The 14,201-nt window shown below is 39.2% G+C and overlaps 1 protein-coding gene across 2 annotated transcripts in view; it reads right to left on the bottom strand.

Moving 5' to 3' along the window:
- Positions 1 to 2,051: 2,051 nt before the first annotated feature.
- Positions 2,052 to 14,201, bottom strand: part of LOC145358501 (mesoderm induction early response protein 2-like) — a 70,756-nt gene continuing 58,606 nt past the window's right edge. For both annotated transcript variants that reach the window (XM_080212616.1, XM_080212617.1), the window contains 2 exons: positions 9,679 to 9,809; positions 2,052 to 6,644 (listed from right to left, as the gene is read on the bottom strand). In XM_080212616.1, coding sequence (XP_080068742.1) covers positions 6,175 to 6,644; positions 9,679 to 9,809 — 601 coding nt within the window. In that variant the 3' untranslated portion in view covers positions 2,052 to 6,174. The remainder of the gene's footprint in view (positions 6,645 to 9,678; positions 9,810 to 14,201) is intronic.

Genomic DNA, 14,201 nt, shown 5'->3' with positions numbered 1-14,201 from the left:
TTTACAATGCACCACGCCTTTTGTAACATACATGACTTCTCTATGGTTTCCTGGCTACAGCATCCAAGAACAGCCCAAGGTGCTCTGGAAGGGAAAAATCATAACACCTCATGTTTTTCTGAAGCATGTCCCCTTCTAACACCTCGAACAGCACACCTGTCTATAAATTCCTGGTTTCCCACTGTGGCTGATTCTACCTTGAGGTCCTAAGCAAAACAGTTGTGCAGAATTAATTCATCAGCCACGAGTATTCAACACCTGAGGGTAGGATCTTTGCAACTAACCTCACAGGTTACTCTTTATAATGCCCCTTGTAACTGTTGTGAATTTCCTTGTTTTTATCTACTGAATTGAAGTGCAGCTTTTGTTTAATAAATCTGAAGTGTAACTGATATAAACACACATTTATGTAACTCAACCCCTTCATTGACTTAAAATTAATTTTGGTTTGAACAAGATACACTTAGGCTGGTGTTATGTCTATTAATATTCATCAGGCCAGTGAAGGGGTTAAATGTCAGTCACAAATAATTAATGACTTGCACAGAGTAAAATACATGACTGAAAATGTACAAATATACATTTACTTCTAATCTTATAGTTCAGTCCATCAATGACAAGGAAGATTGAGTCACAAACATAGAAACTCAAGGCATATATGATGTAGCAACCACCCAAATACACAGTTGTTGTGCCATTAGAAATGATTTCAATGCCACAATGTTATAGGGTCATATTGCAATGGAACTCTACATTCCTGTAGGATATTCTCACAAAAATACATCTGTTATTAGTTCAGATTATACTACACAGAAGAAGAATAAAGTTTCCATTTTCTCTCACTATAATACACCATGGACTGTGACTTATTGCTGCTTCTAACCATTGGATGAACACCTACAGCTTTATTCATAGATTGGTTGATTTTTCTTTTTTTACATAGAGTATTTGAAGTATCTGGAGACTGTAAACGTCCATTATAATTTCAGAAATACAAACTTGGCAAGGATTGGGAACAATTAAGCCAATCTAACTCAATAGTATTAACTTTTTTTTATATTTTGCAAGCCTGATCAATTCCCTGGGTAGTAACGCGTACATATAGCATTTTGTGATCACCCATCATTGCTCAAGAACACACATTTCTTCCCCCATTCAGATCAGCAGCTCAGCTGGCCTGATGGTGCTGACTTCTGTGAGTTGTAGTAAGATTCCCCAAACGTTAATCAGATTTGTTGCTGTTTAACTGCTGTTATGGATTTAGTGATGTGGTTATGATCACATCTAACAAATGAAACCACCTTTGTGTTGTGTCTATCGTGGCTGGGTGCGAGCATGTTTGCCCCCTTGCTTTTCACGCCACAACCTCCAAAAATAAATTAATTTGGGCAAAATAACATTTGCAATTTGGCCACCTTGTAGCCAGTTTTTTAAAAAATCACAACCTTGTTAAAATTTTGGGGAAGCGAAAAGTTTTCATCATAACCAACGAAAGAGTTAAATAGATGTAGACAGTGCCACAAGTAGAAACTAAGAGGAAGCAACAAAGCAATGGTGAAAGGTTTCAAGAAGAAATGTGTACATAGAGTGTATGAATAAATAATACAAATGGTAAGAAACATAAAACAACCATCATCTATCAATAAGTCAATCTTGACTGAGATAAATCTTTATTTAATACAATCATTTTCCTTAGAGCCTTACCAACTTCAATCAAATTTATTTTTTTTAAAATTAAATTTAATTTTAAAATCAAATTTAATGCAAGTCTAAAATAATGAATGGGGAAAGTAAGCAAGAGTCAGATCAATGCTTTCAGTCTATTTTAAATATGTAAATTAGAAATGCATAACGGGACTATTTATTAAGTTCATGATTTTACTCAGTTGGTAGTTTTAAGCATTAATCTAAAGAATGGTTGGGTTTGTGTGGGCAGTGGTCCTTTCTGGGTGCCTAAACAAAATTCCTCCTCCCTCTTTTTGTAGCAAAAAAACTCCCTGAGCAAAGGGACAAACAAGAAAAGGTAATGTCTGTTTCTCTATGTAACTAATGAAATTATACCTCTCCCGAGGAGATAAATATAGAGAGCAAGCATTCTGCAGCTTCCGACTAAGAAGAAGAATTTCACGCCAAAGTGATGATGGAGATACTGTGCAAGTGATAAAAAACAATGGCCGCACACAAGAAACTCAGCAGTTCTAACTAATGATACTTTGTTCCTCACAAAAAAAGTGAAAAATCAGATCCACTCTTTAAGGAGACTCAAGTCTACAGGTATTAAAACAACATTATTCAGATGCTGGCAAGGGAGGGAGCTTTCTTCCCCCCCAAAGAAATCAGTTCAAACGGAGAGCATCAAGTTTCACCCCAACAGTGAGTGCTGTTCATCAGGCAGAGAACACACTTCCTAAATGACATGAAGCACAAGCTGGTCTCCAATAGCTCTGGGGCACATTTAACATGTATATTTGCCAACCCATCTGGACACCGATGATACACAACACACATGTTCAACATGATTCAGAATTTTTGGTTTGCCACATCCATATTCCCACAACATATTTTAGCGGATGTCACTACTCACCTATGTAGCAACCCTGCAAGTTTCAATTCATCAGAGAACCATTTGAAATAAGGTGGATGTTAGAATATGGACATTTCCAACAGTCACACAAGACTTGTCTGATACAAACAAAAATGACCCTGAGAGCATACCAATACTACACTTTCTGTATTTTAAAAGTGGCATCAATGATTATTACATTGGCCACAGGAGTGACTGTAAGAGATATGTTATTAAATTGCAGTATAACTGCATTTGAAGAACTTTCCTTCAAACATTGCTTATCATTATGGGAAACCTTGATTTTATCACTGCTACAAGATAATTAGATCAAAGGACATGTTCAATGTGGCTGCAGAGCTTTGGTTTAATTTAATTTCCACTCTTAGAAATTAATGGACCTCCTACCAATAAATAGAATGGGACTCATGAGGGGAATCAGAGGCTCTCGTTAAAAAGACTTTGAATACTCATTCATAGAAAGGTCATGAAATTATATATTTTTTTAAACGCAATAATTGTAACAAATTCAGCCTCTCAGATTTTGTATCTGTTTTTATTATGCTTGGAGATTTAACAGCAAAATGCATAGCTTGCAGGTGGGAACGGTTGCCCTGGAATTATATTGTGTTCTCTGGAACACAATTAAGAGCATGAATAATAACACTGTAGAAGGTTTGTTAAGTACTCTGGCATGGACATGATATGGGATTTCTTGTAAGTTTGTGCCTCCTCAGTATTAAACCAGAATTTCAGTTGATGATCCATATAAAAAAGTAAAACTAAAAAGGCTACTGTAAAATAGCAGCACAAATATACAATTTTTACTTCATTGCAAAATCTAAATTTTAAGAACTAAATGGCTCTTATGTTCCAGAGGGGCTAAGTAACTCAATTGTTCATTACAGTGTACTTCAGGATTCAATCATAACTTAAAGGCAATGAACTTGATGTTTGATACAACAGCAAACATTGTCTTTATCTTTATATATGAAGACAGAGATGAACTAAGGTAGAAGCTCTCATTGGTAGATCAGATAAAGTGTAATTTTCATTCTGTCGCCTACTAAAGAATAATACCATTGCTATGTATCAAAAAGAACTAACAACATGATAATCTGTTTTAGTGATGTTTGTTCTCGGATAAATATTGGCCGGGACACAGGAAGAACTCAACTGCTCTTTTGGACTAGTTCCATCAGATTTGTTCTGTCCATCTGAAAGATTTAATATTTCAGGGGAAAGATGACAATTTCGGCAATGCAGCACACTCTCAGTATACCTCACTGAAGTGTCAGCATAGTTTTGAGCTCTAAGCCCAAAATGGAATGTGAATACTGATTGCAAAGCTTTATTGCTACCACACAGCCAAGGCTGACAGCATTAGATGAAAGAGAAAGAAAGCTTCACAATTTCCTTCACTGATGAGGTTAATTACCAAGGAATTAAGTTTTACTGAATGCATTCATCATTACAACTCTCAGGTAGCCAGCCATATTGCTGTAACAAAGGACTAAAGGCTACTGAGTTCAAACTAAACAATCTTAAAAAATGGATAGCCTTGAAAAGAGTCAATATTAAGGGATGTGGAGCATTTTAAAAAAGGGAAAATTTGAATTGGGGAAGTACTTTTCAATCAGAAAGCTACCATAAAGATTAAGAGTACTGCATAGCAAGAGAAATTTTCAGCTTGAGAACAGAGTTGTAAAACTCCTACAGACAGACTAAAAATACAGAATAATACAATGTATTTCTAGAGTTATTTTAACATTAAATGGGACCATTGGATAAACATACAGAGTGAAAAGTGTGCAGTAGGTTCAGATAACAAATCATTCCCTTGGTTGGGGGAGGAGGGCCAAATGATCTGATGATTTAAGATTTTTAGCAACATTTAAAAAAAAGTGTAACACAAATGGCTTCAAGCATATTATCAGTTTACTGGCAGACTGCAACACTCACTGTTATGGCTTATGATACAAACTGCAATTTTAAGTTTGTGTTAGTCTATTGCAGTTTTACAGCTAGCAATGTCTTCTCAAATTACTGGGATAGTTTGTGAAATAATGGAGTGATGTGGACGAGAGAAAGTTGATAATGTTTGAGTGCACAAGTCCTTTGTGTTCCAACATTACTAAAGTTATGTTGTATTAAATATACATGAGGGAAGTCAAAAGTTACTGCAGCCCCCAGTCATCCAATGTTGCATTACTGTCCAAATTAAACTGCAACTGAACTGGAGCACATGGAAAATTGCTTCACTACACTGCAGTATTCTTCAAAGGATAGTGTAGTTAAACAATTTAAAAACCTCCTTTAACGTTACTTCATAGGAGAGGATTTCAATCACAAAGCATGTTAGTTTTATCATCATTTCCCAAAGATGAACATAAATTTTAACCACTTATAGCCTAGTCCTTCAGAAATGCAGGATTAGCATCTGAGACAAACTAAAAGTGTTTCTACAAAGAATGAAATTCTAAATGTTTAATTTAACGGCCAGTTAACTAGCCGGCAGCAAGGTGATATTTCAGTGAATGAATTTCAACTGGACTATGGTTTGGATACCTAGTTTACCCCTCCTGAAGAGATTTAGTAGTTATTAAAATAAAGAATTTTTTTTAAATGGGGGTGGGGGGGGCACAAATCTTCTCTTATGCAAGGCTTTAATGTAAAAGAAATCCCAAACTTCTACAACCCTAATGTTCATGGAAATACAAATCCTTTCTGGTCCATGCAGTACCCTTTTATTAATACTAGATGTACAACAAAATATTTACCACAAACCATCATCTAGTGGCATAAATTCAACAGCAACTGGCTCACATTTTGGTATAAGGAGTCCGTGGGACCCAGTTTCAGCAATCCCTAGCAGTATCCTGGTTCTAGTGATTGGATTATATGTGCCCTCTCCTAGCACCCAGATCATTGTTATGTACCAGTTCAAAATGATTCAAGGTTGGCTCACCTTTGGTGGTTGGGTCCAAAATGGGGGACAGATAAACAGTCGGTTCGAAATGGGATTTCCTTGAATTGAATAGTTCATATTTTCCCAAACCATTCTTCGGCTCCACTACTCCACGTTTCTCTTAATTAGCCAAGAAAATAGCTTCTTCCATCATTAAGATGGTTTGGTTAAATCGAAGAGACAACTAGAAATCTGACACACACACACACAAAATGCACACATACCCTTGTCCAAAAGGAACACTGATCAACGTCATAGAGTTCTAGGAAGTGGCTGGCGTTGGGCTTTAAACACCGTGCACAATAAAAAAAATGATCATGTCTATGACTAGAATAAATGCCATGAATGAGACTTGTTGGTGACATCATTACGAATCCAATTTCAGACAAGATGAATACAAAAACTGAACAGGTGAAAGGGTTGCTCTGTAAAGTATGGGGAAAGTCTCCTCTCCATGTAATATCCAAAGAGGGTTAGATCCTATCCGTGTATCTGGGCTCAAAAATAAATGGTTCTTTCCTCTCAAGAAACAAATACACACTGTAAATAAATAGAAGACATCACTGATGTCATGCCAAAAATTAGACTTCCAGTAACTTTTAAAGTAAAATATAAATAAAATATTCTGTAAGATGCCTAGCTCTCACTGAGATAACGATTCCGAATGAAGGGTTGCAGGATGGTGCAATGTGTGAGCACTGAGCAAGCTGTTCACATCTCCAACATCAATACTTCCAAAATCCGTCACAGCAACAGACATTTTTGCCTGCGCAATGTGTGAGGTGTGGTTTTCAAAATCCACACTGCCAGGATTATCAGGCAGTCCGGCACTGAATGTTTTGGGCAAAGAGAAATCCATCTTCAATTTTTTTGTGGACATTTCCAACGCTGGTCTGTCCAGAATGACTTGATCCAGTTCCAGCTGGAAAAACCCAGATTCTGCTTGACTTAAGGTTACAGTATCACAGTCGTGTGTGGGTGTCACTCCTCCTTGGCCGCAAATGGGATCCAGCGAACAATTTGTCTCAGATCGGTTCACCGGAGGACCGCAGTACTCAAACATCTGGCTGTTACCACTCATGGCGCAAACTCCAATTTCGACATCTTGCTGTTCTGTAAAAAAAAAGTTTGTCTGGGAGGAGGTTTGGGAATAAGCAGTAATTTGACATGGCATACATTTAATCAACTACGCAGAGGAATTTATTCTTAAGATAATAAGGGACCAGTAAGAGTAATATGTCCGAATTTCCAAAAAGCATTCGATAAGGTGCCATACAAAAGGTTAATAGGCAAAGGAGTTGGGGGTTATATATTAGCGTGGAAAGAGGATTGATGAACAGACAGGAAACAAAGAGTAGGCATAACTGGAGCATTCTCAAGTTGGCAGGACATAACTAGTAGAGTGCCAACAGTATCAGTGCTAGTGTATCAGTGCTAGTGCCTCAGCTAGTTACAATCGATTTTAATGACTTAGAAAAAGAGACAGAGTTATATGATTAAGTTTTCTGATGCTACAAAGCTAGATGGAAAAGTAAGTTGCAAGGAGGATGCAGAGATATATAGCCAGGTTAAGTGAATGGGCAAAATGATGGCAGGTGGAGTATATTGTGGGAAGTATGAAGTTTTTCCACTTTGATCTTAAAAATAGGAAAGCAGAGTTTTTAAAAAAACAAGAAAGTTATAAATGCTGATGATGGACAGACTTAGGTTGCTCACACAAGGATCACAGTAACTTAAGCGTGCAGGTACAGCAAATCATTTGGAAGGCAAATGGCACATTGGCCTTTATTGTAAGGAAATTGGAGTACAGGAATAAAGCAGTCCTGCTACAAATATAAATGGCTTTGATGAGGCCACATCTTGAGTACCATGTGCAGCTCAAATATAGAGGCGGTACAGCAAAGATTCAAGAGATTGGTCCCTGGAATGGATGCAGGGGCTGTCCTATAAAGGAGAAGCTGAGTATATTGGTCCTACATTTTCTGGAGTTTAGAAGAATGTGAGGCAGTATTGAAACATATAAGATTCTGAATGGCACTGACACAGTAGACACTGAGTGTTGGTTACTGCTGGCGGGAACTGGGAATTTGTGGCCAGTGTCTCAGGATAAGGAACAGAGATGGGGGGAAATTTCTTAACTCAAAGGTTATGAATCTTTCAAATTCTCAATCTGGAATGCTGTGGATGCTCCATCATTGACAATATTTAAACCTGGGATAGACGGATTGTTGGTCTCTCATGGAATCAAGGGGTAAGTGGAGCAGATGGAAAAATTGAGTCCAAGGCCAAGATCAGCCGTGGTGCATTAACAGCAGAACAAGCCCAACAGCCCATATAGTTTGCTCCTATCACTCGTGTTCCAGGCATTATACTATTAGTATCTCAAGAAAAGTTGAGGCCATGGAGCCATTTGGAAAATTGAACTAAATTAAGAGCGGGTGCAAATTTAAATCTGAAATATCGACCTAAGTGAGGGACACAAAAATAGTGTAAAAATAGAATAACCTCAGTGCTCCATCCAATGAATTTAATGAATGGCAGGAAAATAGGAACCTCAGAGGAACAGATGGATCTTGGGGTACTTATTCCTGAAGGCGGCAGAGCAGGTAAATAGGACAGTTAAGAAGGCATATTGGACACTTGCTTTTATAAGTCACGGGGTAGAGTACAACAGCAAGGAGCTAATGTTGAAACTGTACAGAACATTGATTAGGACACAGCTGGAGTACTGTGCATTATGGACACCTTACTCTTGGAAAAATATGATTACAGTCAGGGGATACAGAGGAGATTGATCAGGATGTTGCCTAGGATGGAGCATTTGAGTTTTAAGGAGAGATTGGATAACCTAGATTGTTTTCTCTAGAGCAGAGAATGCTGAGGGGGGACATGACTGAGATGTACAAGATGATGAGGGCTATGACAGGGTGAATAGGAAGCAGCTGTTCCCCTTGGTTGTACAAAACTCTTGTGTGGCCGCACTTGGAGTATTGCGTACAGTTCTGGTCGCTGCATTATAACAAAGATGTGGAAGCATTGGAAAGGCTGCAAAGGAGATTTACCAGGATGTTGCCTGGCATGGTGGGAAGGTCTTATGAGGAAAGGCTGAGGGACTTGTGGCTGTTTTCGTTAGAGAGAAGGTTAAGAGGTGACTTAATTGAGGCCTACAAGATGATCAGAGGATTAGGTAGGGTGGACAGTGAAAGCCTTTTTCCTCGGATGGTGATGATGACGAGGGGACATAGCTTTAAATTGAGGGGTGGTAATTATACGATGGATGTCAGAGGTAGGTTCTTTACTCAGAGGGTAGTAAGGGCGTGAAATGCCCCGCCTGCAGCAGTTGTGGACTCGCCAACTTTAAGGGCATTCAAATGGCCATTGGGAAGGCATATGGATAATATTGGAATAGTTTAGGTTAGAGGGTCATTGGATTGGTTCCACTGGTCAGTGCAACATCGAGGGCTGAAGGGCCTGTACTGCGCTGTAATGTTCTATGTTCTGTTGGTTGAGGGGTCAATCACAAGAAGGCATGGTTTTAGGGTAAGGGTCAGGAGGTTCAGAGAGGGTTTGAGAAAAAGAAATTCATTCAAGAGGGTGCTGGGGATTTGGAATGCGCTGCCTGGGAAGGTAATGGAGGTTGTAAATCTTACAATCCTTAAAAAGTAATTGAATGAGCACTTGAAACATCATAATATTCACGAATATGCGACAAGTGCTAGAAGATGGGATTAGTGCGACTTTAGTAGTAGTTATTGTCGGTGTGGATTTGATGGCCAAATGGCCTTTCCTGTGCTGTATAAGTCGATGCCTAATGTTCTGGTGGGAAAATGACACAGCACAGTACTACTCCTGCTCAGGGAGCCAAGTAAATCACAGAAGTAGTTCCACTGGATTAAAAGACCAATCCAATTGGGTTACAAGATCCTGGTCAGAATTTTGCATATGAACAGCAAATCATAGGTTGCAAGTGTAGAGTGGTAAGAAGGAAATCCTAGCCATGGCGTTTAATTCAAGAGGAAAATTAAAAAAAAATTACAAGTCAATACACTTTAAAAATGTAGCTTTTTCTGAATGGCTCTGGAGTTTCAGGATGATAAGTTTTATCTACAAGTATTTACGACACCTCTGGGCAAAGAGCTGCGATTACCTGAGTTCTGAAGGATGAGTGGATCCTGCTCCGAGTCCAGTCTACTGGTAGTGGAGGAGACGGGTGGAGAGTTTGGAGCTCGACTACAACTCTCACCTTCAATACTGTCCAATTCCTGGTCCATGTAATCTCTTAAAAAGGGAGATGAAAAAAATGTTAGTGCTGCTTAAAAGCAACTTCCAAGCAAGAAGAGAACAAATATATGGAGAAATTAATCACAACTTGTGAAATTCAGCTCTTCAGTTTTCAAACATACGAACTGCAGACATTTCTCTTGTACCTGAATGGGGCTGAACACACAGTGGGAAATCACAAGCCCCATCCCTGCTCATGTATCCACCATGTGCTTCACCTTAACAACTGTTCACATCGCAAGAAGAAAATCAGCCTTCATTTTAAAATTTTACACAGATAGAAATCATATAAACCCACATCTGAAAAGTCACAACAACTCTCACACAGTAAAATGTGGCCATATGAAACACAATTAATCAGCCAAAAGTTAGCAAGGAGACATACAATTGTCGTGAATAATTCATAAACACACATGGCCTTCAGTTCACTTGGGCAGCATGACAAGCTGTCATGTAACCCTGTGTCTAACTCATTATATTACCTTTCTTTTGGCAACAGATATACAAAGTTCTCTAAAATTCAGTCCTGACAAAATCTGACGGCAGGTGATTTTCCATCTGACAGCAGATCACTAAACATGAACGTCATGCACAAATGCAGCAACTGTCATAATGTATGTGGGGGAGGGGGGAAAATAAGTGGGATACAGTGAAATATCCTGCATTGTAAAAAGAAAACCCGATTCACAGTGGTTTATAGTTTCCAGATAAAAAGAGTGATGCACATTGTATACATTCTATATACCAGTGCATTTTGCACTGCTTTACTTGTAGAAAGACAGGGTAAAGCTTATTTCTCTCAGTGTACATGTGTGATAGTGTAGTTATACGTGTGGGAGATTTTTTATTAGAATTGTACAGTTGCAGGTATGACTGTTTATCACAGAACAGAGATGTTCAAATAACAAGTGCTCGACACACCACATTATGTGTAGTACAGATGAATTAGTAATCACGGAAAAATCGTAAGAGATCTTTTTAGCAGGTGGAGCTGGTTGAAGATCTCTTTCTTTTCTTTTAATTTCAACCACAGGTAATTCCTATCAGCATGGATTGTAAACTATTTGGAAATTCTGCTATTTTAACTTGGGTTATACTTTATATTGTTAACTCAGCATAATAACATGCCTCTACGTTATATTTCTCAGCATACACTGTCAATTTAAAAACAAAACACAAATCAGAACTCTCATTAAGAAAACAGTTTGATCTCCTAATTCCAGGACAGGGTGTGTGAAGATCACTATCATTACTAGAAGTCACACATTTCTGTTACAATAAAGGAAATAGTTTCTATGCAATAGGCAAGCATGGTCTCCATTACTCATGCAATATTCATTTTCAGTTTCATAGTTTTGCAGCCAATAAATTTTCTAAATACACAATTCAGAAAATATACCGCTTTAAAAAAGGGTACAAAATCTCTACTTGCAGATTAACAACTTTTGACTGAAGATTGCCTACCCAAACCAATTTTTAAAAAATGCAGCCACTTTTCTTCTTAGCTCTCCAATAAACAGATTTAGGGATAAATCCCAGATAAATTGCAAGAATGGAGATTGATTCTAGGAGGTTTCTTAACAACATTCGCGTGCACGTGCTTAATTATACATCAGTGGCTTATTCCTCATTCCACATGATGGCTGACAACTAAATCTACTCTGTAACACCTCTATTCTACGCTTGTGAAATCAAAAGAGGTATCAGTGTCAAGCACTGTGGAGTAACTGACATTTGGCACATTTGTAAACTCAATTCTTTGTGTCAAGCATGTTTTACAGAAGTTCCAATAGCTCCTTAGAAGCTGTGGCATTGTAGGTTAATCACTTCACACATGGTATTTAGAAAACAAACTAATTGTAAATTCCGCTATTACAATTTATGTTACATTTTATGCTGTTAACATACCATGATGACATGCCTCTATGTTATATTTATTTGCATATACTATCACTTGGACAAATAGGGGCAAGTTTTGTGCCCAATTGGATACATTTATTATTTCTGCTATTGGCAGTTAATGCACAAGATTGCAAAGTAAAACAATTTCATGGATCCCGTGGTGCTGTTTGGACAGAATGGAAATGAAAACTCAAAAGACTTCCACAGGAGACAGATTCGTACATATTGTAGTACAGAATACTGCAGCATTACTGAGAACTACTGAGTCTGAAAATAATTTCAGATAATTTACATCCATCTAAAAGTTGGACAGGTCTCTGTCGACAGCTACAACTTCTACTCAATCATTAATAATCTGACTAAATTAAATATATTGGGTAAGATTTTCTAGGCCTGCTGCGCTGCTCGAGTAGTGCAGTGGGTCAGGAAATGTAAGCAGGAGGTTTGTGCTGGGGACTTTTATGGGCCATTTTTTAATGGCATCATCAGCCTCACGCCTGGAAACAGTGCGAAGCTGATCACCATGTGGAAATGTCAATTTCCATATCATTAGCCAGTCTGGAACACTATGATCCGGGCTTGCTAATGTTTTCCACCCTGCTGGGTGAGGTTCCCACCAATGGGGACTAAAGTTGACCCCCATCACTGAGGACAAGTTGTGATGGCCTTGCTGGTGGTTGGGGGGTCAGTGCTGGCTTGGCCATCAAGGGTCAGGGGGCAGAGGTGTGAGTCAGAGAAGCGATCAGGAGACCAGTAATTTTGAAGGATGGGGGTGGGATACACTCTCTGAACTAGGATGCTGCTGTGTGCGCAGTAGCCTGCTCAATGCGCTGATGCTAGCCTCTCGGTCAGGATTAGGGCCCCCCCCACACACCGGCATGAATTCACCTGACTAAACGTGCCCAAAAAACCAGCCGGAAAATCACCCCCATTGTTCTGTTGAGCTATAAGGTTCTCAATATTAGCATTGAGGACTTTCCAGTGCTAATATATGACAACATCGGTGATTTATATCCTAGAATTGCCCATTTTTGGAAGTAATGGAAGGTGCTGATGGTTCTGGTAGGGGCAATCTAATAAACTTGCTACCTCAAGGATCAGAGTTTGGATCCCTCTGCCCAATTTATTTCAAAGAATTGGCCTTAGAAACCTAATGCAAACTGGAGAAATTTGCATATGATAGCAAACTAAAAGGGGTAGTAGTGAGAGTGAAGAAGACAACTCAAAAGTTATAGAACTAAATGACTGGACAATTTAGATGTAATAGATGAGCACTTGGCCCGCTGTGCCAATGCCCGCTTTATGTAAGAGGCCACTGCACTTCTTTACCTTTTCTCGGCAATTTCTTTCATTTCAGATTAACCCTCCAATTTGCTTGCTTCCCAGGGAATGTTTTGGCTTTGTTTGTCTTTGTCAAAATTACTGTTTGTAATTTTTATTAATGATCTGGATGAGGGTATAGTTGGGTGGATTAGTAAATTTGCTGATGACACCAAAGTCGGAGGTGTGGTAGATTGTGAGGAAGGGTGTCGTAGTTTGCAGGGAGACTTAGACAGGTTGCAGAGCTGGGCTGAGAGGTGGCGGATGGAGTTTAATGTGGAGAAGTGTGAGGTAATTCACTTTGGTAGGAATAACAGATGTGTCGAGTATAGGGCTAACGGGAGGACTCTGAATAGTGTGGATGAACAGGTGTATGTGTACATAGATCCCTGAAAGTTGGGAATCAAGTAGATAAGGCTGTTAAGAAGGCATATGGTGTCTTGGCGTTTATTGGTAGGGGGATTGAATTTAGGAGTCGCAGTGTCATGTTGCAACTGTACACAGCTCTGGTGTGGCCGCACTTGGAGTATTGTGTGCAATTCTGGTCCCCACATTATAGGAAGGATGTGGAGGCTTTGGAGAGGGTGCAGAGGAGGTTTACCAGGATGTTGCCTGGTATGGAGGGGAGGTCCTATGAGGAGAGACTGAGGGATTTGGGGTTGTTTTCACTAGAAAGAAGGCGGCTAAGAGGGGATCTTATTGAAACATATAAGATGATTAGAGGTTTAGATAGGGTGGATAGTGATAGCCTTTTTCCTCGGATGGAGAAAGCTAGCACGAGGGGGCATGGCTTTAAATTAAGGGGGGGTAGTTATAGGACGGATGTCAGGGGTAAGTTCTTTACCCAGAGGGTGGTGAGGGATTGGAATGCCCTGCCTGCTGCAGTTGTAAATGCGCCTAGTTTGGGGGCGTTTAAGAGATCCGTGGATAGGTTTATGGATGAAAAGGGATTGGTTTAGGTTAGAGGGTCATTGTTTTTTAACTGGTCAGCGCAACATTGTGGGCCGAAGGGCCTGTTCTGCGCTGTAATGTTCTATGTTCTACCTTCCCTATTCTGGGAACGTGCCTTGACTGTGCCTGAACCATCTCCTTTTGAAGGCAGCCCTTGTTTTAGTATGTTTTGACTGTCACCCTTTAATTCCAATTTGCCAGAGTCAGATCCATTCT

The sequence above is a fragment of the Carcharhinus amblyrhynchos genome, chromosome 26 (genome assembly GCF_965287045.1).
Source record: "Carcharhinus amblyrhynchos chromosome 26, sCarAmb.v2.hapA, whole genome shotgun sequence".
Classification (NCBI taxonomy): domain Eukaryota; kingdom Metazoa; phylum Chordata; class Chondrichthyes; order Carcharhiniformes; family Carcharhinidae; genus Carcharhinus; species Carcharhinus amblyrhynchos.
Note: the sequence above shows the minus strand (reverse complement) of the source record. Positions and strands in the feature narration are given on the sequence as shown.